This window comes from Neolamprologus brichardi, chromosome 12 (assembly GCF_056152115.1).
Source record: "Neolamprologus brichardi isolate AB-2024 chromosome 12, ASM5615211v1, whole genome shotgun sequence".
Taxonomy (NCBI): domain Eukaryota; kingdom Metazoa; phylum Chordata; class Actinopteri; order Cichliformes; family Cichlidae; genus Neolamprologus; species Neolamprologus brichardi.
In genome coordinates this window covers 929119-954489 of record NC_142115.1, presented here as the reverse complement: position 1 = coordinate 954489, position 25371 = coordinate 929119, and the positions used below count along the sequence as shown (strand labels likewise).

The 25371-nt window shown below is 42.4% G+C and overlaps 1 protein-coding gene across 1 annotated transcript in view; it reads right to left on the bottom strand.

The window, feature by feature from the left end:
- The window catches only part of apba1a (amyloid beta precursor protein binding family A member 1a), a 35002-nt gene that overhangs the window by 6601 nt on the left and 3030 nt on the right, over positions 1-25371 (bottom strand). The window contains exons 2-10 of the mRNA XM_087848851.1: positions 22325-23912; positions 11905-12003; positions 11789-11828; positions 8810-8955; positions 7572-7604; positions 3529-3615; positions 2937-3122; positions 2685-2864; positions 2239-2451 (exon numbers count right to left, since the gene is read on the bottom strand). Of these exons, the coding sequence (XP_087704977.1) occupies positions 2239-2451; positions 2685-2864; positions 2937-3122; positions 3529-3615; positions 7572-7604; positions 8810-8955; positions 11789-11828; positions 11905-12003; positions 22325-23836 (2496 nt within the window). The 5' untranslated portion in view covers positions 23837-23912. The remainder of the gene's footprint in view (positions 1-2238; positions 2452-2684; positions 2865-2936; positions 3123-3528; positions 3616-7571; positions 7605-8809; positions 8956-11788; positions 11829-11904; positions 12004-22324; positions 23913-25371) is intronic.

Below are 25371 nucleotides of genomic sequence, written 5' to 3'. Positions count from 1 at the left end.
TGAGAAGGTGTGTCCAAACGTTTCGGTGATAGTGTATATTGTACATTATTAGATGTGCACAATAAGGCTTGTAAGACAGCTAAAACTCATCCTGTCTATCTGCCTATTAATGGGCTATTACTACATGCCTTCAGGTTGGCAGTAAAACCATCACAATGTCTGTGAGAAGTCACTATGATCCCTGAAAAGGCTGAAGGCCGGCAGCAAAACTGCAGCCTATCACCCTGGGACATCATTTTTAAAACCTATGTGTGAAAGGACCGTGACACAGTTTTTTTGGTTTTGCAGCTTCTCCGTTGCACTTCACCACACTTCCCCACTTTCTGAAGGGAAAAAGCTACAGGATCCGCCCAGCAGCTCTCCCAGAAAGGCAGGTGAGGGAGAAGGGAGGTGCAGGAGGTGGAAGGCCCACTGTTTTAGAGCAGGGTTTCCACCTGACACAGCCTGTCATTTCTCACTGAAAGTATCAAAATGCTGCAGTTAATGCATGGGTCACACAAAGCATCTCTCAGGTGATCTACTCCAAAACAGCTGGGGTATAAATCATGGACAAAGCTTAGGTTTTCAAATAAATTAAAACCCTGTCTGAGTCTTCGGTTGATTAATAAGCTGGAGTGAAAGATTGCTGCCTCGACACCTTCTCCTCGGCCTGTGCTTTAAGGAGACTATTCCTATGACTCAGCGGTGTTGATTCATTTAAATTAACATAATCATCCTGCTGTAACCCAGTTTCTGTAAGGCAGAGAATCCATTTGTTTATCAGTTATTAATTTATGTGCAGGGACTTAGAAGAGAAGGAGCTAATCCCCATTTCACTGTTTTACTCGTTGGTGCAGTGGTAGATACTATAAAGTTCCTTCTGTGTGATTTTCTATGTTAGGTTTGTTTTTTGGTGGTCTGGGAGCTGACACAGTCTCTAAGATGGGGTTTTGTGGATATAACAAGAGAAGCTGCAAAGAGGTGTGTAAGACTGGAACTCCTGGTCCCAACTGTGGATAGTCACGTTTTAATAAATTAGATCAGATTTATAGAAACGAGAGCTGCTCAGTCCAAAGTTGTATTGATGCTCTACCTTCAGCTGCACCGACTACAGGGGCCGTGCTAGCTGTAGGTTTTTCATAGGTGTGAAGCTGACTCTCCTGATCCTTGCCTCTAGAACTGTAAACATTCATTACAAATATAGTTATTACTAAATGAGGCTGAGGAGTAACTAAACATCTGACACAATGTCCAGGAAAGTGCAGCAGGGATCGCTGAAGAGGCTAATGCTACAAGCTAAGCTAGCGAGTCTCTAGCATCACAGTGACTCACTACTGTGAATGTAATTAGCAGGTAAGAAACACAACTAAACAAGTTCATCTGACCAATGAAACCGGGAGAGAACTTTGAATCCAAAGAGCATCTTCAAGCACAAGATAAATCCCAACATTTGTAAAAATAAGCTGCTTCAACAGACGTCATTGCAGCTTTTACGTGTCGCCAGGTATTAGACCCCTAAGTTCCAGGAAAGCTCTGAATGCTGTGAAGTTGTACTGGATACACCTCTGCCCCAAATTGGGGGTAGTTCCTCTGGACTGGCAGATGTGGAGATGGTCTCTCTTATATATGAAATGCTTGCTCTAACTTCAGCAGATCATACTCAGTCTCCCTATGAAGGCCTATGCCCCACAACTGGTCTGTAGGTGCTCTGTGGTCTTGGTGCAGACACATAATCATGTTGCTGGAATGTTCTGTGGTTAGTTTGGGAGCATAGATTATGAATCCTGTTGCTTCAGACTATTTGGTCCCTGTACAGCTGTAACATCAGCAAGAGTCAGACTCTTTCCCTGTGAATGCCAAGGTTGTATTTTGTCGCCAATTCTGTTCATAATTTTAATGGAGAATATAATAGAGAGCAGCCAAGAATGAGGAGATTTCTGGTTCTGTGGCTTCAGGATCTTACTTTTCTTTGCAAATGATGCGGTCCTGCTGGTCTTATCATTTGGTGACCTTCAGCTTATTTGCAGCCAAATTCAGTGCAGCGAGATGGGAATTAACACCTCTGTGTTTGAGGCAAGCAGTGGGTGGAGAACACGCTCGGGTAGGGGAGGGGTTGTTGTATCTCATGGAATCACACATGAGTGGAGGAAGTGTGGAGATGGAGAGACTGAATGGTGCACAGAGTGCTGAGCATCAAGCCAAATGAGATTGGAGAGCTGGAAATGAGCCTCCACCAATGGGTGCACATACCATACATACCTTTATGATGCTTTGGCAGGTGGACAGTGGCAGTCCCACCAAACTGGTTCCATTGATTGACATGATCTGGTCTCCTATGTTCAGTCTACCAGACCTCTCAGCGGGCCCAGCATGCATCATGTTGGCAATAATGACTGTAGGTAGGATGGAGCCCCATCCACTCTCCACGATGACCACGCCCAGAATCTCCCCCTTAGCTTTCTCTACAAACACCTGAGGTCACAGCAGGCAGTCGACAGGCAGAGAAACAAAAACAATTTTAAATCACATTTCATTGGAATTCATTTGTCTGAACTATCATGAAAAGAGGATGCCTCATTAATTTGTCATTCTAATCTCGACTACATATTCAGCAGTGCAGACGTGTGATTATGCCAACCTGTGGATGGAAAGCAGAATAAAAATACTGTAAACCAGAAATGTTTAAACACATGCAGCCTTCTCACGTTTTTGCAGTTCTCAGATTTGGAGAAGTGCACGAGGTCATCATTGTACATGTCCTGAGTGTTCAGCAGGTCACTGTATTCCTTTTGGCTGAGGTCCTCGGGGTTAATGCCATTGGCCCGTAAGAATTCTTGATAGGCCACGCTAAAGGCCTGTCCAATCGACTGGGCGATTAGCTGGGCCTGGAGGACACGGCAGAGTTAGAAGATATTGGAAGAAAGTTTTCAAAGACAGAAGTATGTTGTTGGACTCACGTCCTCAGACTCAAACACATGGCAGATCATCTTATACTGGCGCTTGCTGTCTTGACTTGGCTCCGAGGTTTCCACGTTCTCCTCAGAATCAGTGCGAGGCATCCTGCGCCGCGCCATCAGAACCACTATGCTGCCGATGTCAGCGATGTAGGAGATAGTCCGCAAAGGGTGGTCCATCATAGTTTCCTTAAAGGCACAGAAACATTTACAGCCCTCCTCATGTGTACAAGACGCACATTTTCTGCATTTGTTGTAAGTAATCTAACAATATATGTTAGCAATTAATTGCATTTAAACCCCATAAACAGTGGGTGTAGGAAAGTGAGGTAACTTTGCAAACAATATAAAAATGATAGATAAATGATATACACGAGCTTCTTGCTCTGTCCACTGTTATGCATCACAGTAATATGAGGCGCCAAACATGTCAACTGTTGCAAAACAACCACATCTTTGATTCATCTGTTCAGAGAACATTATAACCAATGATCTAACATACGGACCATTAATCCGATGTTAACACAGATGTTACCACAACACTACACAAGAATATGCAAAAAATCAAACGTGTGCCTGCAGTGTGAATGCGTACCTGAGAGTCAGCGTTGAGCACTTTTATTCTCTGGGTAGAGATGAAAAGATCCACCTCTGTGAGAGGCTGAGGCTCACCCTCAGGTTCCTACACATATACACAAACACAGTCAGAGAGCAGTATTAGACACGGTGACATGTCTCAAAACCAGTTCAGCACACGCGATTAGGCAAACATGACAGAGCAGCTAAAGGTCAGTAAAAGCAGAGAAGTGCACTGCCTTAAGCTCTGCGTTTAAACTGGTCACAAACCGGCTGTGTGCAGGCAGGACCCAAACACTGACTCACAGATGAAAACATGAACTCAAAGTAACACAGCTTTATTGCTGAATGCAAACCAATACAAAACTAAACCGGGAAAATTCTAATAATAATACGGTCCAGGAAACACAGAGAGCCACGAGGGACACGGAGCAAGACGTGACTGAGGGAGACGCTGACATAAACACACAGAAAGATAACGAGGGAGCGCACGGGGAACACAGCTGACACGAATAATCATAACGAGACAGGAGAAGCCAGACAAACGGAGTGAACATGAAAACATGGGACCTTCACAATAAAGAAGGAAACATGATGCAGTGGTGGAGGAGAGGCAGACGAGAGGGAACACGAGGGAACACGAGGGAACGTGAGGGAACGCGAGGGAACACGAGGGAACGCGAGGGAACACGAGGGAATGCGAGGGAACGCCAGGGAACACCAGGGAACACCAGGGAACACGAGGGAACGCCAGGGAACACGAGGGAACACCAGGGAACACCAGGGAACACCAGGGAACGCGAGGGAACACTAGGGAACGCGAGGGAACACGAGGGAACGCGAGGGAACACGAGGGAACGCCAGGGAACACCAGGGAACACCAGGGAACGCGAGGGAACACTAGGGAACGCGAGGGAACACGAGGGAACGCGAGGGAACACGAGGGAACGTGAGGGAATGCCAGGGAACGCCAGGGAACGCGAGGGAACACGAGGGAACATCAGGGAACGCGAGGGAATGCGAGGGAACATGAGGGAACGCGAGGGAATGCCAGGGAACGCCAGGGAACGCGAGGGAACACGAGGGAACATCAGGGAACGCGAGGGAATGCGAGGGAACATGAGGGAACGCGAGGGAACACCAGGGAACACCAGGGAACGCGAGGGAACACGAGGGAACGCGAGGGAACACCAGGGAACACGAGGGAGAGCACAGACATGACGGGGGAAACATGGATAACATGAAGGAATAAAAAGCACAAGAACTCACACAATAAACAGTGACACACGGAGGGCAAAGACACAAGGGGAGCCTAAATGTACAAAGGTTAACATAGAATAAACTCAGGATACCACTAAGAATAACAGACCATAACACAACAGAAACACAAGGAACTCAAAACGCTTCAAAAGCACCCTGAACCACGACAAACCTGAGCAATCATTAATATTTATTCATCATTTTAGTTTCACGCCACAAATTAGGTTCCTGCACTGCCAAATCTCACTGTAACCTCTGATTTTATTACATTAAATTAATAAATAAGCCTGTGCTCATCCTGCAGTATAATTAAACTCCACAAACTACAACTAATCACACGAGTTATTTTGTCCTATCTAAGAAACAACGAGGGTATATACTGTGCTGCCAAAAATATTTGCCCCTTCATGATTTTTTGGTTTTTGAATATTATTTGTTTTTATTTATGTTTTATCGATAAAATGTTAATTTTAACCAGTGATAAACAAAATAAATGCAAAATGCAGTTTTTAAAACATGTTTCCTTTAAGATCATGAAGTATTCCAGGTCTGGTCCGATGTGGAAAAGTCATTTTGCCTTAAATCTAATAACTGTTCCTCCCACGGCAGCAAGAACTGCAATCAAGCATTTACAGCGTGTCTTTTGTATCATTGGCCCGGTCTTCTTTGCATCTTTATTTGATTTCTGAGCATGAAGTCTGTTTAAAGTCAGACCAAAGCATCTCTTCTTCTTGGTGTATTTTGGTTCATTGCCTCGTGATCGTTGCTCCACCTGAGCTCACAAACTCTTGGCTGGACATTTTCATGCTGTTAACAGGCAGAATTCACAGTTCCATCAATTACTGCAGGTCATCCTAAAGCAGCAGAGAGTCCAGAGGCTTTCACACCAACAATACCTGCAGTTTGCAGGTCACGGCGCACAGTGTGCTGCTGAATGTTGTTTTGGGTTTTTGTGCCCTCCTGGTTGATGTGCTCATATAGTTTCTTTTCTATTTGTGGATGATGAACTGTTGTTTACTACACTTTTATTCCTACCCTTAATCCTCCTGCAGCACATCATCTGGACCTAAATCTTTCTGTCAAGTCATTTTTGAGTGAGTGAATCTAACCAGCATCATCAACTTAAATTAAACTGATGTTCTCAAACAAGTTGATGCTTCATGTTGCCCTCCACACCGTCGAGTCTCACATTCAGCTCATGATAAACCTTTTCTAGTGATTTTACCTCCTTTGTCTTTATTCTAGACTCTAACTACTCCTGACTATCTTTGTCAGCCTCGTCCTCTAAATACTTTCCAGCACTTCCTCCTTCCACCACCAAGTCTCGCCTTCTTTGCTACCTTTACTCATCTACTTAATGTCTAAGTTCATTTATTATTTGCTATTTTAATGAACAATAAAAAGAATCATAAAAACACTTCTAAAAGAACAATGAATCCATTAACAGACAGTAAAAAATAGAAAGTGAAAGTGAAATGAAGAGGTGAACCTCCTGTGAAGACACAGTGGTTTTCAGACATGTTGAGATTCAAGGAAAAAACAGTTCGAGACGTCAAATATTTGTCCAAAAAAAGGAAAAAGTGCTTTGGATGTTTTTAACCAGGACATCAGTCAAAACGCTGCAGAAGAAGAAGTCTTTGTGAAACATGTTTAGGAAAACACCCAAAGGTTTTACAGGAAGATCAGCACAAAAAGGCAAAGAGAGGAGAAAAGCGCAGTGAGCATGGGGAGAAAAAACTCAAAAAACGCTGAGTCAACGGAACAAATGAAGCTACATCAAACAGATCAGAGCATGGAGCATGTACTCCTCTACAGCTGTCCCAGTATGGATATCTACATCAAGTGACCCAGAGAATGAAATCCTCGTATATGCACTACATGATAACCAAAGCATTTCCACATTCATCGTGCGAGAGGCAGAAGCTCTGGGAACAAAACGTGAGCCAGTGGAGTTAAAGCTCTCCACACTTTCATCCAGAAACACGATCATCAAGTCAGAGCTGAGCTGCACTGCAGGTGAGAGGTTTCTGTTCGTCAAAGATTTCTCTCCCTGTAACTCAGTGCAGTTCATTCCTACCAAAGTCACATTCCTACACCTCTGGGAAACTGGTCTCGACTGTGCATCCATCGGACTGTGAATGTTAGCTAAGCAGCACTGAAGAAAGTGCTTGTATGATGGGTGTGAATGAGGCAATACTGTTGCTGTCTAATGTAAATTCAATATATGCTCCGTTCAGTACAAAGACTGGGAACAAACGTTAAATTATAATGTTTCTAATTCAACATCATGCAGGTCATTCAATTCAATTCAATTTTATTTATATAGCGCCAAATCACAACAAAAGTCGCCTCATCTATTGTGCGACCTGTAGTCAGGTTGTTGACTCCTAAAAAGAGACACAGAGCACATACCACAGATCATCGTTGTGGCTCTTTAGCTGCCATGATGCAGGTCTCTCTCTGGATAAGTAATAACTAACTAATAACAGGGCTTACAAAGCCCACAAAGCCCAACAGTGTCAGAAGATTCAGACTGTTACCTGCATCGAACACATGGAGTTCTTACATGACAAAAACTATTTGACCAAGAATGAGATTTTCCAGGTTACATCGACAGTCCAACGTGTCCAACACAAAACATGCAACGTTGGCATTTAGGTTCAGTAAAACAATGATTCATCAGAATGACATTTTAAAAGTATCAACGATAATCATACAGACACTGACATGGACAGAGAGTGAAACACATGAAAAGCTGCACTCAGCAGTGATAAGGATGAGACAGAAGTGTAGGTACTGCACCTTCTTCTTGTTCTGGGCCAGTTTCTGAGCCATCTGCATGGAATAAAGCACACAGGACAATCACAGGTCAGGTCAACACACAGTAAAACATGGATTTGTGTATTAAATGACTGTCAATGGTGCGCAAAAGGCTGATGCTCCAGCCTTTCAACAACCTCTATATACAGAATATTAATGATTAACAAACAAGGCTTGTGTAAGTCAGCCAGGCTTGTAAGCAGCACAGTGAAATGGATTTAATGCAGTCGGTTCCCAGATTTCCCAATGCATGCTAACCATGTGCATTGGGAAATATCCATATGGAGATTTTACTGTTTATTTGTGGATAATGAATTGGATGCATAATATTTATTCCCTGTATATAGTAAATAATACACCTCGTGTAGTGTGAACTTCCACAGCCCACAGTGCTTTATTTATAGTGCCTTTAGTGTGCACCAGTAGTCGAGCAGCTCTTGAGCCGTCACTCGCTCTGTCCACTCTTCTCCCTGTAAGATCCCAGCACCCTACTCATACAGGGATGATGGAGATCAGCCTCCCCTGACACCACAGCAACAGCACGCAAATTTCTCCCATTTGTGTCTTTAATATTCGCACAAGTGTCGAAGAATCAGAAAGGTAAAGTCCAGTTTAAGTTGTCACGGGTAAAATTAAAGGAATGGGGACGACTTGTTGCAGTCCCTTCATTTTACCCCGAGCACTCGACTGTGACGAATCTCTTATCTCTTGCTGTTTTGCGATCATCGTACTTTTAGCTGAAATTTTCTTTTGTCAACACTAAATCCAGACTATTTCAGATCATACTGACAGTCCCTGTTAACGAGCTCTAATTCCCAGACTAATCAGCCCATTTATTTCAGCAGCCCAGTCATTCAATCAGTCATGTGTGGTAATATTATTTAAGCCTGTTTGACCAAATCAACTTCTAGCAGTTATAAAATTCATTCTCTCACCTGCAGACTGGTTTTTCTTCACTACAGTGTTAACTGTTGCACTCAGCATTTGCTTATTCCCCACTGGTTTAAAGTTTAACCCAACTGAAAACTATAAATGTTTTTAGCTCTAACACTCATACCGTCACAGTCTTGGGTCAGTCAGTGTTTTGCATCATTACTGAACTTTGATTTTGTCAGTATTTATCATTTCTAGTCTTTTGGTTTCTGTGTTAGTGTTGGGGGACTCTGTGCAGACAACTTCACACTACAGTGCGTCTGAGCCTGAACTATGTGTGTTTTTACCTTAACCCGACTGACAGCTTCCTGTGCCTGCATCATCCGGATGTTCTTCGACGGTGTTTTATCTGACAGCAGCTGAGTGGAGCCAAGGTAGTTGGCTGCAAAGATGATTCCATCAATCAGGTCATCTGGGTCACAGGGACCTGGAACTGGAGTAACACAGAGTTCAGATTCACTACATGACACACACACACACACACACACACACACACAAGTGATTTTCCTTCAGAGAGGAACAGCTTCTTCTCAGGCTGAGTTTGACTTTTTATAGGATTAAAGTCCTGAGGAAACATGAAGCACCCTCACTGCTTCCATAGGAATGAACAGGATACAGCAAGGTGGTGATGATGACGCGCATGTGATTAAATGATCAACAGCAAGTGTGACCCCGTCATTAAAAATAGAACTTTACAGTTTGGGGCTCTGAAGCTCAGAGCTGAACAAACCACAGTGGAAATGTTTGGTCACAAAGCCACACACAGCATATCAGAGCATACACTCACACTAACTGCAGCCACAGTGGTGAGTTGGATTCGTAGCCATAGGAACTCTGCAGCTTGCAGTCACCAAATCATCCATGAACTCGTCTGTGTACTGAAATCAGACGGGAAACGATCTGTCCAATAGCTGATGCTTGGCCAGAGCGGGGTCAGCGAACAGCTGATGAAGAAAAGGTGCTGCTATAGGCCGGCAAAGTCCTGACCTCAACTCAAGAACTGTTCACAAGCACATGCCAGCAAGCTACAAGGAACTACAGATCCACAATTATGTAACCGTGTCGTAAAGTCATACAGAAAAATATTTAAAGTCATTGCTGCTAAATGTTGTAGAGAACAGAGACTCATTGTGTGTATTTGTTTCCTCATCACTGCAACAGTATCCAATATGTGACATCATCATCGACCTCTGTGGGAGCAGAGTTCATGTAGCTGCTCTGTCGGTACATGGCATAGACCAGTGGCTCCAAACTGTTTTTGCTTGGCCCCCCTTTGTTTTACAAGAACAATGTTTAAGGCATAAACAGCTGTTGGATCCTGTTAGTCTGTGATTTGAACAGCCCAGCGCTGCTCACAGGGAAACCAATCCTGCAGGGAGACCTACCTCGGCACTTGTGCAGGTGAAGCCAAAGGGAAGATTTGCTTCACTATATTTTCTAGTCTTTGATGTGGAATGAAGTTGGTTTGGATGCTTCATCTCCTGCTTTGTGTTTGTGTGGGCGCCCCGTCAAAAACATGTCCGTTATGCTAGCAGTGTCCAGTTCTTTTTTCTTTTCATGCCGCGCCCCCAATTATTACAATGATACAGCGACTGCTGCTGTGATTTGGCGCTTTATTAATAAATTTAATTGAATAAATGAGAGTTATGTTTTTAATTTTTCAAGGACGTCCTTGAAAATTCCTTTTCTCCTTGTATGCAGCAGACTCCAAGTACAATTCGTAATCCTGCCACATCCAGAAATACTTGGATGACACTGTTATTGAAGTGTGTTAGAAATGGACAGGAATTTGAAAATAGGAATCTTCTAAAAGTTTTCAGCCACCAGAGTTTTCCCAGAGACGCCTTTTGCCTTCACACACTGGTGATTTTATCCTTTGTTTTACCGACTTTTGAAATCTTTGGACTTGTCCTGCACTTTGGCTTCTCTCACTTTCACACCTAACACAAATTATTTGTGACAGTATTGTTGTCATTTTTATTAAAAACTGGAAAACAAAGCATTTTAACTTTTGGTCTTTTCCCTGTGGTATCAAAGAGTTTGACTCATCTTTGCCCAAAAGTGGAATAAAAGCACTAAACATCCAGGTTTTTGGTTAAACTGATGTTAAAACAGAGTTTATCTGCATGTTATTTAATAGTTGATCAAGCTTGATTCTAATCAAAGTCATGAATAAACGGATCAATATGATGAATAATACAATGTCGTTTGAGTTATGACCATGATGTGTTCTGTGTGTGTGGGAGTAAACGACAGAGATGTGAGACTCTGACTTTAACGTGTCTGATTTAAACAGGAAATAATACAGAGCGCACTGTGAAAGTATCCCTGTGTGACTGAGACGTCAGGTTGGAATTATACAGACGCCTGATATTCATGTGTGACTGAGCTACAGCCTGCAAATGTATACAAACGGGGAAATGCATTGTTGTGTTGAAATGAGTTTAATGGTTGAATTTTGCTCCAGTTGATCTGTGTGAAAGATCACAGAGCAGGAACGACAGAGTGGCTCAGCATCGCACCGTGAGAATGTCACACAGGGTGACGTGGTGCTGACCAACTAGTCTAAACTAAGAAACACTCAGATACTGAGTTAAATGTAAGAACCATTTAATGGACAATATCAAAAACTAATGAAGGCATTTCAAACCATGAATCATTCTTCAGTGATGAATGATGCTGCTTAACTGCGCAGGCGTTAAATATGGCATGTTACTGCACAAGATGTTCACGTATTACTAAAGTACAACAAAATAACAAAATCATTCAAATAATAATAATAAAAAAACGAATAAATCACAACTGAAAAGTGTGGTGCACTGTGCTGTGCATTACGTCGTGGAAAATTCATGACAACCACTTCAATAAGAGTTAAACAACAACACAATAAATAATCCAGACATTTTCTTCTGCTTATCTGAAATCAGGTCGCTGAGGCAACAGCCTAAGAAGACCTCCCTCTTACTCCCTCTGTTACCAGCACATCTGTCCAGCATGTCCTGGGTCTACGCTGGGGGCTCCTCCCAGCAGGACATGCCCAGCTGGCTCCTTTCAATGTGGAGGAGCAGGCAGCTCTACTCTGAGCCCCTCCCCAAAAACTGAGCTCCTCCCCCTGACACTAAAGGAGTCCCTCAGAGAAAGATCATTTCTTTGTTTGTATCTGTGGTCATATCCCATAGTGTTAACAAACAGATCAGTCTGGGCCATTAATGACTGACACATGAAATGATCTCATATCGTGGATTGTGGGGCGATTTGAAACTCACCTTCTACATATGTGGGAAAGGACGCAAGGCTTCTCCTGGACTGTAAATGAAAAGACAAAAGTATGTTAATTGTTAACTGTGTGAGTACTGAACAAGTAATCCAGTGTTGACCTCACCTCTTTACTGGTGGGAGAGGTTTCAAAGCTGTCGTGCTGTAGCAGGTGCTGACTGGACGACTCTGCTCCTGGTGGAGAAGGTGAGGCTGAACCAGGAGACTGAAAACAAGCACGATAACAAACACATTTTAATGCAGATCTGTGATTTCGTAGAACACTGTTCCAGAACAACATTCAGTCTTATTTACAGTGCTAACTTTGCATTGTAAGGTAAAGAGCCTACAGTTTAATAAAGAAGAATTTGGCAGTGGGAAAGAAAAACTCCCTTTTAAGATAAGATAAGCTTTATTAGTCCCACACGTAGGGATGGGTACCAGTATCGTTCTGACATAAACGGTAGTAACCAGACCGAAAAGCAGCGCACATTTCGGTGCTTTATTTCCCTGAGCTGTGATACATTTTAGATTCTAGCCAATCATTTTACGTTTCCGAGGATAGTAGGCGGGTCCAGGTACGTACGTTCTTTTAGAGCAGAGCTACAGATTAAAAATGCCCAAGGCGAAGCGGTCAAAGTCTGGCTGTACTTCACAGCAAAAGATGCAAACTCAGCAGCTGCAACAAGTGCTTTAAGCTGATACTGTGATACTGTCAAAGGAGGTAACACCTCAAATCTGATGAAACACCTGGCGACGCATAGCGTTTTTTTAAAAGCCGAGAAATGCGCCGTATTTGATAGCTTGCTGCGAGACCTCACACCGAGCACATCTACTGCGGGTGTGGTGCCTGTTATCGACCCGGAGTTAGCAACATCCCCCAAAAACCTGAAGAGGAGAGTCCTGGCCCCTAGCCCTGCCAGTGTAGCAGAAATGATGAGGATGATGATGCAGCAGCAGCCGTTCTTCTCTGCGTGAGTAGCTTAATGTTGTTCGTGTGTAATTTACGTTGAGTAGGCTAACCACGTTATTACATTAATGCATGTAAGGTGAACTAGCAAACATCATCATAGCTACATGCAGCTGTCTTCTTGTTTGATAGAGTGATGCCATATATGCCCCATAGCTGCAGAAAAGGCTAACATTGTTATCTTTTTACAAAAAGCAGCTGAACATGAGAGGTTTTAGGACAAAGTTTGTGTTTTTTCCATTGTTTGAGCACCGTTTAAGCACCGGCACCGTTTCAAAAGTACCGGTTTGGCACTGGTATCAGATAAAACCTAAACGATACCCATCCCTACCCACACGTGGGAAATTAGTTTTGTTACAGCAGAAACAGGATGAAACCAGGCTCAACAAGGGGCGGTCATCTGACACTACTGATCGGGTGTGAGGGGGCAGAGAAGAGAGCGAGAGACGGCATATAGTGGACTATTTCTTTCTTAGGTTTTAAAGATAATCAGTTAATACATTTTCTTTTTCTCTGGCCGATCGTTCAAATGTCACCAGTTAGTGTTGGTTGCTGAAAGTCAGGGACTCGAATCTTCATTTTAACTGTCAGGGAGTCTGTGTTGGTATCACCATCAAAGAGTATCGGCAGAAAAAAAACCAAAACTTAAAGTGATTCACAGGAAATTCAAAAAATGCAGGTTCAGAATTCACATTGAAGCAGGTTAACAGTATTCATTAAATAAAAATGAATCCTTTTTGCTAAAGCATATAGTTAGGGCTGGACCAGGTGACCCTGAATCCTCCCTTAGTTATGCTGCAATAGACGTAGGCTGCCGGGGATTCCCATGATGCATTGAGTTTTTCCTTTCCAGTCACCTTTCTCACTCACTATGTGTTAACAGACCTCTCTGTATTGAATCATATCTGTTATTAACCTCTGTCTCTCTTCCACAGCATGTCTTTATCCTGTCTTCCTTCTCTCACCCCAACCAATCACAGCAGATGGCCCCGCCCCTCCCTGAGCCTGGTTCTGCTGGAGGTTTCTTCCTGTTAAAAGGGAGTTTTTCCTTCCCACTGTCACCAAAGTGCTGCTCATAGGGGGTCATATGATTGTTGGGTTTTTCTCTGTATCTATGAAGCGCCTTGAGGCGACTTTTGTTGTGATTTGGCGCTATATAAATAAAATTGAATTGAATTGAATTGAAAAAAATAAAAAAATAGAATCCATTAGAATTAAAAGCACACTTCATGTACATCTTTAAAACCCTTCAGTTGTTTGTCTCTTATTCATAGAAACACACAAGAGCTCATCATGGAGGCGCAATGACTCTGATCAGGATAAAAGAGACACTTGGACAAGAAGTTTATAAAAAACTAATAAATGTGAGTAATAAATAAAAAATAGACACAGATACGACATTTTGTGTAGTTCAAAATTGCAGTAAAAAGTTGAATGTATATCTTTTGACACGTAGTTTCTTTTCAAAAATGTTAATGCACAGATAATAATTATGCAGTAAGAAAAGCTGCACGTGTGCTGCATGGACAGCAGATACGTTTTGTTCCTTCTCAGCAGTTTTGTCTTGATGTGTGAACGAGGTGTGTGGACAGACTCAGCTCAAACTGCCCCCAAAACACACAAAGTGATGGTCACACATCACACAGTAATATCACAGGTGAGTTGGGTTAAACGTGTCTCGCTAGCTCGGGTGTGCTGGCTGACACTGAGTAGACTGTAATGCTGTCATCAGATCCAGCAAATCCGACTGAATGTTGAGTTCCTGCATCTTTTATCTTAATGCTTCTGTTTTTTCTTTTAATTAAAAGCTGCTCATCTCCTGCTGGTCAGCTAGCTCAGGATCCCGTACACTCGGTCTTCTTGGCTGAATGCAGTGATCACTCCACTTCCTTTTCCCTTTAGATGTTTAAGCTGAATGATCTGATCTGAAGTGAAGTGCAAAGATGTCGCTGTGAGCAGTGACAGTGAAACTGTTACAACAAATACTCTCTCACCACCGTCTTCTTTATTCAGGACCAAACACAAACTTAAAACTCCAGTATATTTGGAGTATGATATAGCTGAGAACAGCACCACCGCCTGGCAGCACCTGGGAATTGCAGTTATGCATTTATCATGGCAGTGGTCATGCTGGCGTCTCAGTGGCAACGCAACATTATGTAAAATTATTATTCTGTGTAACTTCTGTATATTTTTACATATTTCAGTGAGTTTTAAAATCACACAATATCTTATTGAGTTTAATAGATCCATTTGTTCGGTCTTCTTGTTTATTCACACCTACAGTGATTTGCCTCATTCATGAGTTTTTGCATATTTGTCACACTTCAAGCTTTAGATCATCAAACAAATAACACAATAAATGCAATTATTAAATGAATTTAAATAAATTTAAATGATTTTATTTTTTAAGGGAAAACTGTTGAAGGAGTAAATTCCCTTAAACCTAGCAACATAAATTAGTTTAAACTCAGCCACACTGCAGGGTTGTTGACAATAACTGCATCACCAAAATCTCTTGTGAGACAAGCATTTGTGGAGGGGGGGGCATTGGGTTTGTATTAGAACATTTGTTTTTCACACAGGCCCAGGTAGGTTTGATTAAATGAATAAATCACCACTTTTAAAATGGATTACTTTGACTAATATTAACATTTGTTTGATGATTTGAAACATTTAAATCATACAATTAAGCAAAAAAGTAACAAATCAGGAAAGATACAAATGCTTTTCACAGTAGTGCACATTAAATTTAGGAAATATTCACCTTCAGATGCCTAAAAATCTTAAATCCATGTCTTTCTTCTTCCAGAGATTTGACTTTTAAATCTGAACACAGTTAAAACAACTTTCTCTGGTGTTCAATCCTCTTTTTGTTTTCACAGGATGCTTGCTGGGTCTGTGTTCACTAACATTATGAATCAGTACATTTTTGTTAGACACTCAATACCTGTATGTATTAAAGTAAATGAAAATATTGGAGACAAACACTGTTAGCATGAACATTAATGCTCTCACGTCCTGCGTGTGTTCACAGAAAATACAAACGTTTCCATCAGAAATACTCTGAGATTATTCCACCAAGTGAAACTCAACAAAAACATACCTCATCCTGATCATGTTTCTGCTTCGCTTGTTCCTCCTCAAACTTTTCTTCCTGATACATCCAAAAGTTTTCCATGACTCTCAGTAAAAGAACTAATTGTGGTGAAGTTGCTCAGATGAACGAGCGTGCAGAGTGTCGTCGTGTGGGTGCATGCAAAGCTCTATCAGACAGACCGACAGGCGGTCGGGTTTCACCGGGATATCAGGATTCACCATGGGATCAACGCTGCGAGATTATCTATGGATCAGTAATGACGTCGTGTTCGTGCCAGTCACCAAAATTTACTCCAACATAATTGTTGTTGTGGATATTTGAAAAGGTGACATTTAAAACATTAGTGCGATCAAACATTGACTTTATAGGGAAACAGCTGCGGTCACGCTGCAACTCGATCCACACTGAATTATTTAGCCCGTCTTACCTTTCTCACTCTAACCCACCATAAATAAGTAATTTCAACAGGAATGGCAGAAGCAGAGAACACAATCACTACACCTGATCGTTTTCTGTAGGATAAAAATCATGTTTGGATTCATCACCATTAGCAATACAGCTGCTTCTTCTTCTTCTTCCAGATCCTCTTCCTCCATCTCACTTGTTTGCTAGCATGCTGCTCTGTTACACCACCCTCTTCCTGTTTCTCCTGCCTGATATTTAACATCTGACTCTTGCCTTTCAAACTCCAAACTGCTCAACCTCAGATGCTTATCTACCAAAACACGAGGAGTTTTAAGTGCTGTAAAAGATTAGGGTACTGTTAGTACGCCACGTGTAAATATTGGTAATCAATGCATTTATAGAATAATAATTACCAAAAACTTAAAATTACTCTCTCTCTCTTGAACACAGGACACACACAGATCTGTCATGTACACTGACACAGAGGAGGACGATGGTGGTCATGTTTTGATGTGTATATTTACATGTTGACCATTTTAGGTTATTCTCCAGGCTCAGAATTTACAGAGTAATGTGTCGGCAGTAGCAGGAAGACTCCATGAAAAATTAAATTCTTCATAAAACTACAAGTGCTCTTGTGAAAAAAACATAAAAGTAGAGCTGGGCGATATGAGATTTTTTTTTATGTCACGATATGTTTTTTTTTTCATTTCAGGTGATAACGATATATATCGTGATATATATCGTGATATATATATCACGATATATATCACGATATATATCGTGATATAAGCCAAATAACTATATTTGTAAGATTTAAATGTGCCGTTGCTCACAAGTAAAATGTGAAATAATCAGCAGCTTGTTTTGATTTAAATATTTATTTCCCATAATAAGTTCAACAGGGTAGATGTACTTAAGGAACATGAGACTTTTTCAGATAAATAAAGGCAAATATTGCAAACTACACAAAAGGCAGCCGCTAAAGCTTTAAGTTTTAAAGTAAAACAAACAAACTACTAAATTGTCAATTCCACTTAGAAACAAAATATTAATTCTAAAAATAAATCTTAGTTTGTTTTACAGAAGAACAGACAAAATTGACTAACTTTAGTCAATATCAAATAAACTGAGAACTAAAAGGAAATTCTCAATTCTCTACTTTAGTCTGACAAAAGCCGAATGATGAATTAGCGCTTCCAGTCAGAGACTGAGCTTGCACCGCTTTATTGTGTTTCCAGACTTGCTTTCGGCACATTTACAGCGCGCTGCTCTGTTTTTGTCAGACTTGAAACAGCAGAAATACCTTCACACTACAGAACTTCTGTGGCTCTTCCGTTCGACAATCTCTCCGGCATTGGAACCATCATCTGTTTTCTCTTTGGTAACCTTCGCTCACGCTCGGTTGATTTTTCTCTAGTCGGCACTCATTTCCTCCATCACCCGGGCGGCACGGCGGCTGGCTGCTTCCCAAACAAATACACATGTGCGGCTTGGCACTTGTGCTGTACGTAACAAGTCACGTAACGTGACGCTGCGGCTGTGATTGGTTCGGCTCTGCGCTACTTAATTTGGATTGGCTGTTCTTCTTTTTTAAGAGGACAAGAGCGATGAGGTCTATCGCAATAGTTTAACTTTTCTATCGAGAAAAAGTTATTTCGCAATACCTATCGTTATCGTTCTGTCGCCCAGCTCTACATAAAAATAGATACATAAAAATACAAGTACATAAAAGTTTTCTTCATAAAACTACAAGTGCTCTTGTGAAAAAAACATAAAAGACATCAAAACACAGGTTCAGTCAATGAAAGTCTTGTGATCCATGATTGATTTGTTCTGCCATAAAAGCGTGGCTGAGCTCCTGAGTGGTGTTTGTTGGTGCACTATTAAAGACGCTGTGTCAGTGCTGTCACTGCAGCATTTAGATCAACTGAAGGGTTTCAGGAGATTTTAGACCAACATGACGCATGAACTGGTTTATCGAGCATCACTGTGTGTTTGTACACAGCTGTCCAGATCTGATAATATTTCATCAGGACCAAAGATCAGTTAATATTAATTCATATTAATTAATTTTACACAGCATTAAGCTTTACAGTGAGACACTACGTGATTAAAACCACCAACATCGTCTCTGTTAATAAAAAGATTATGCGTGTATACACACACACACACACACACACACACACACACACACGCACACACACACACACACACAAATCAAAAGTTAATCTGATTTTATTCTAATAGACTTATTAGAAGTTTATAACAGAGCGCTCATGTTTAGAAAACAGAGGAATAAATAAATATATTTTTAAAAATAGATCTTTTTCATTATATCTGGGCAGGATACACATCAGTCTTTTGTATATCTACGAACAGCAACAACACACTAGGTCACATGTCTTGTGTTTAAGTGGTGAGGGTCAGCAATGATGTGCCGCTGTCAGCAGGAAGGCGGCTGTTACACCAGTGGGAACATCTCCAAACGGGCTCCAGATCAACCAGATATTTGAAGATTACACCAAAATGAATATTTAAAAAGTGTATTCACAGAAACTGTAGTATTTGAAAACGTGACTTATAGTTTGGGTAAAAAACAAAACAAAGGTTTTGACTGCGTCAATGTTTGATGGGTGAGGATGACACGAACACAGGAACCATGAAATAATTACGGAAATTGGAACTAAATACACAATTTATTAAATGGATCAAATCAAATTACTTTCATTTTAATATATATATGTCATTATTAAGGGATATTTCCAATTTGTAATGAATGAGTTCTTGGTCCTGCAGATTCAAACTCCGCCCACCGCCTCACTAATTCAACTCAATTTTCTTTTCTTTATGTAGCACCAAACTACAACAGTCAAAGCCTTTGGTGTTGTAAGGTAAAGACCCTACAGTAATAAAGATCAAGCCCTTTGGCGACAGTGGGAATGAAAAACTCCCTTTGAACAGGAAGAAACCTCCAGCAGAACCAGGCTGAGGGAGGGAGGCGGGGCTAAAGACATGCTGTGGACGAGAGCCAGAGATGAATAATAACTCAGAATTAAATGCAGACTGATGTATGAACACGTGGTGAGTGAAAAAGGGGACAGAAGGAGAAACAGTGCATCATGGGAATCCCTGAGCCATCACCCTCCTCACTGCTGCCCTCGCCTCCTTCTTACTCTGGACTTCCTGTTTCCAGACGGTTAGTGTAAAACTGCTTCAGTGTCTCTTTATTGTTCTGCAGCCAGACAAATAGAAACAGTAAAGTGTCGTTTCTCTTGCCTGCACATTTGCAGTACACGCTGACCCCGTACAGCACATGAAAATAAAGGCCCCAGTAAATATCGGCACTGGCCATCACTGATGTCTGATTGTAACTGCACGACCTGCAACTGAAGCCAAACCAACTAGAACGCAGATAAACCTCATTACCGTCTCTTTCTGTGGACGTTTCCACACTTTCCACAGACAGAGACGGTAATAAGGTTTATCTGCGTTGACTGGAATCAACCACAACACAAGAACCACCGACCCAATGCTGGAGAATGGAGACAGCACCCATGGGTGTCCTGTCCTATCTGGCATCATCAGACCCTGGTGGACTGGGTCACTGAGTAGACTGGGATCTGGGAAGTTTGGAAGCTGTTTACCGAACTGTTCCTGAGGACTTCTGGCTGGTCTGCAGTTAAGTGTGGAGTGGATGTTAGACGCTATAGCCACCAGTCATCTGAACACGACTCACTGAGCATCTTTGGCACTTTTTCTCCTGCAGCTGTGAACCAGTCTCAACACTACCCAAGCCTGCACTGCACGGTCTCATTAAAGCACGGCACGATGACCACACGTTTCTCATGCTTCTCTGAATTACACCTCGCACAGCGATAATGTGCAAAAAAGTCCAAACACTTTATCTATGATGATTTCTCGTTTTAACAGAATCTATTACAACACACTGCACTCAGTATTTACTTCCCAAATGAGTGGAGTTAATGTTGCAGCTGATCAGTGTTGATAAACAAAGAAGAACAATCTTCAGTGCAGGAGTCCACTCAGCAGTCGAGCTCTTTATTAGTGTTTCAGGGGTTTCTGGGCCTTCAGCCTGACTCAGCCTTACACCCCCTCCTCCTTACAGGTAACTGACTGACTGAGCACCAGAGCCTGAAGGATGTCCGACAGGGAAACAATTCCCTCAGTGCTGGAGCGCTCGTCCACCATCACCAACATTTGATTACAAATAGTTTAAAGCTCATAAAATCATTGCTTCTGTCTTTGGAGATTGTGGGGCTTATTTGTTCCAAACTAAACATGTGGCCGTTCAGTTCATTTCAAGCAGCAGCTGACATTTTCATAATATTTTCAACTTAGCATAAACGTCATTATGCAATGACACATCTAAAACAGGGACTCTGCCCTATTCTCACCTATTACACCCATGCACACATTTTTATATCATAGCTTTTGTTTTATGACATTTACAAAAACATTTTCCGCACATATCATGCCTGTGTTTGTGTGATTGACTATAAAACTGTTTACATCATTTCATGTCATGTTTATTAGCCAAAGTTTTGATTCAGAGTCATAATTTGAGCATTTAAATGACTAAATCATCAGAGTGTAGAAGACTAAATCTAAAGCACCTGCAGGTAACTCGTGCTGTGAATAAAACTGAAACTTGACTAAAAAATAAAGTGTAAAGGCTTGTTGTGATTTTACTGCTGAGTTTTGCTCAAGACCATTTAAAAAGCATCTGGAACGTGTCCCCGTGTCTACGGCGCTCCCCCGGGGAGGGAACAGGCAGAATGGGATGCAGCTTTCGACCACTTTTCTACACAACTTAATTCGTTTTGATTGGATCTCGTCTCTCCAGAATATTTTCATCTTGTTTTTATTCTTTGATAAAATTGTCAGCAGATGGCCCCGCCCCTCCCTGAGCCTGCCGGAGGTTTCTTCCTGTTAAAAGGGAGTTTTTCCTTCCCACTGTCGCCAAAGTGCTGCTCATAGGGGGTAGAGGTGGGAATCACCATACATCCCTCGATACGATATTATCACAATACTTAACGCACGATACGATATTATTGCAATTTTTTAAAATATTTTGCGATATTCAGATTCTGTACATAAAGGTAAACTTTATCAATATTCATTTTCTCTAATATCAAAGTCTCACACTCAGTCTTTCTCTCATTTCAGTTTGATTGTTGACAAACTGAACGGTTTGTATTACAGTCTAGTCCAACTTAACTGAATCAACCATCTGGTACAATTATAGCTATTCTGAACTATGCAGTTTATGAAAACTATGCAGCCCCTTCAGCAACTGAAGAATTTGAAAGTAAATGAAAACAAAATATAATTTTACATTAAATAAAAAAGTTTTAAACTTAATTAAAATAAAACATGTCTTAAATTAAAATAAGTAAACTGTCATGTTTATTGCTGCCAAAAACAAGTTAAACACATTTGGACAGTGAAGGAATGTCAGGATTCTTGCTCAGAAAAAGGATCAACATGCTCTGAAGTCAGAGCACAAAAACCTTTTTGTAACAAAGTATCGATTTCTGCTGTCGCTGTATCCATACATTATTAGCAAACAAAATATCACCATGCTACACAGTATCCATTTTTTCCCCCACCCCTAACAGGGGGTCATATGATTGTTGTATAAGGTCTACATTACAACATAAAGCGCCTTGAGGCGACTGTTGTGATTCGGTGCTGTATAAATAAAACTGAATTAAACTTTATCATCGTTTTGTGCATTAGTTTCCTCTATGCGGTTACATGCTGAGGCAGCAGGCTGAGGCTCGCAAATGGCAACAGCCAGTAATGTTATGGGGATGGAGGTCTTTAGGGTGGTGTCACTGAGGCGCGTGTTGTCCAACATAAGGACAATGCTGGACAACACCTCCCACCCACTCCATGACGTGCTGGCCGTCACAGGAGCACGCTCAGTGAGAGACCCAGATTACCCAAACACACCACTGATCGGCACAGAGCTTCATTCATATCCAAAGCACAGTTGATACTGGACAATATAACTTGATGAATGACAGTCAGAGCTTTTGTACTTACATCGGCCCCAAGTGATGTCGGCAGGTCACATTCAGCAGTGGGGCTTAAGTCCTGCCTCATTACCCAAATGGGTTCCTTTGGCTCGTCAGGTGTGTACGGAGATCTGACTGTTCTGTTCTTCACCTCCTCTATGGCCTCCTTAATGTCTTTGATGGCTAAAGATATAGCATCCCTCTTCTCCACACTGTTCCTCACCGGCTCCTTCACAGAAGTCTCGGCCTGCTGCTTGGCCGACTTCCCTCGACTGGCAGTCTTGTTGCTTTTGTGAGAGAGTTTGTCCGCTTGGCGTTTTTCTTCTTTGTCTGTGGGATCTTTTGCAGCAGGATCAAAGCTTTGTGAGCCTTTTTTAGCCCCATTAACACTGCTATCAGCATCGTCTTCTTGGTCGCAGCTGTCAACACGAGGATACGGAGCGAACTCTGCCTCCTTCTCTGGACTGTCTGACTCACCGTCTGAACGTTCATCGTAGTGCCGCAGCCGCGAGCCCACGGCCTCCTGCTGATGGTAATCGCCTTTTCCTGCCCCGCTCTGCAACAGCTGCAAGCCGGCCGCCGCCTGCTGTCGAGACTCTCTATCGTTTGCCACACTTGCAGAAGTTGACACTGAGGTTGGAGCGTCACATATTTCCTCATACACGTGCTCGGAGAGCGAATACGTGTCGTATGGCTCAGAGTACGCTTCAAGTCCAGCATCTAAACTTTCCGAGTCCTGACTGGTTCTCGCCCCCGATTGGCTGTAGGATTGGGCGTAGACACAGTTGGAGTAGCCACCATTCAGTGTCTCCTCTGCTTTCTCTTCTCTTTGGGAATTCTGGATATTAAGTAAGGATTCATGCGGCAGCATTAGGAACTGAAGAGCATAGTTAGGATGTGAGTGCAGATGTTGCTGTTCAGCCTCTGCACTTTCAGCGTACTCCTCTGCCTCGGGCCGCAGCGGGAGGCTGTAGCTGTTTGCATCGTCCTCGGACTCTCGCTGGGCCTCAGGCTCCAGAGACATCATCACTGGGATGTCGTCTCCCTCTGCACGGTCAGTATGGGTGTGGAAGCCGCTCTCGGTGCTTGCTGAGCGGGCCAGCGTCGAATCCTCCCTCTCACGCTCAGCTTCCTTGCTCATCTTAGCGTGCTGCTCCCGTTCCTGCTGCGCTCTCTCTGCCTCCCTCTGCTGCTTCATCCTGCTCCTCTGCTGTTGAGTCCTGAGCCGGGCCTCGCTGTCGCCCTGTCTGCGATAACGTGCCACAGCAGGTCGGGGAATGGGCTGGATCTCTTGGGGCTTAGAAGACTGATCTCCACGTTGCAGCTCCGCGTCTTGCTCCTGCTGCAGCATCCCAACTCTGCTTTCGGCATTTGCACCGCTGGCCATTTCTGTCGTGACACCAGCTGAAGTCTCACAGCATCTGTAGCGCTTGTCCTGGTTGCTGTGGTTATGGGACAGGCTGGTGTGGTGTTGATGGCGAGAAGGACCATCCATTGCCTCCGTGACGTCCTGAACAAACTCTGTCTTTTGGGGGTTCATGGCTGTCTGGTTGGTAACGTGGTGTCAGAGAAGCTTAGGAGTCCATCATCAACAGAGCGAAGGCTGCTGGGAACGACTGCAATGGGCAAACAGGAAGAAAGAAAGTGTGAGTAAACAAAAATGTAACAATATGAGCGAAATATGTGTCTGATCCTACGTTCTTGATACGGCAAGGACTTGCATGGTTAACAGGCAAAAACAGTAACTGAACAGCTAAAGATTCACACTTTTATTAAGCCAACACGAGTTAAAACTTCAATTTTCACTTTTCTCTCTTGAATCTGTACAGATCAACGCTCTGTGTGGGTATCTGCTTATCTCTGAAAGAGAAGGATTGAATAGCGCCCCATCTAACAGGTAACGATACCGTACTCTGTTCGCTTTGGCTGTTTCAGTCACTGATACAGTTTGAAGGAACTAAAAGGAGCTAAACTGCAAATATTAGCTGTCAAAATGTGATCCTGTAACAGTAAGCATGTGTTCAATACCACTTTTCATCAAAGAGCCTTAAAACCCAATAGAATAAAAACAATCTCTAATTATATAAAATTATAATAATTACATAATATAAATATAATGAAGCCACTTAAACTAAAAAGGTGTGACATGAGTAAAAGCACATTGTATGTCTGACCACAGCTGCTTTTAAACCTTTATTTCACAAATATCAGAGCCAACGCACATATTAAACAAATATGTAAGACTGCGTTCTTCCATTTGCGCAACATCTCTAAAGTTAGAAATATCCTGTCTCAGAGTGACGCTGAAAAACTAGTTCATGCATTTATTACTTCCAGGCTGGACGACTGTAATTCATTATTATCAGGATGTCCAAAAAACTCCCTGAAAAGCCTTCAGCTAATCCAAAATGCTGCAGCAAGAGTCCTGACAGGGACTAGAAAGAGAGCAGATTTCTCCTGTTTTGGCTTCCTGTTAAATCCAGAATTCAAAATCCTGCTCCTCACATACAAGGTCTTAAATAATCAGGCCCCATCTTATCTTAATGACCTTGTAGTACCATATCACCCTATTAGAGCACTTCGCTCCCGCTCTGCAGGCCTACTTGTTGTTCCTAGAGTATTTAAAAGTAGAATGGGAGGGAGAGCCTTCAGTTTTCAGGCCCCTCTTCTGTGGAACCAGCTTCCAGTTTGGATTCAGGAGACAGACACTATCTCTACTTTTAAGATTAGGCTTCAAACTTTCCTTTTTGCTAAAGCATATAGTTAGGGCTGGACCAGGTGACCCTGAATCCTCCCTTAGTTATGCTGCAATAGATGTAGGCTGCCGGGGGATTCCCATGATGCATTGAGTTTTTCCTTTCCAGTCACCCTTCTCACTCACTATGTATTAACAGACCTCTCTGTATTGAATCATATCTGTTATTAATCTCTGTCTCTCTTCCACAGCATGTCTTTATCCTGTCTTCCTTCTCTCACCCCAACCAATCACAGCAGATGGCCCCGCCCCTCCCTGAGCCTGGTTCTGCCGGAGGTTTCTTCCTGTTAAAAGGGAGTTTTTCCTTCCCACTGTCGCCA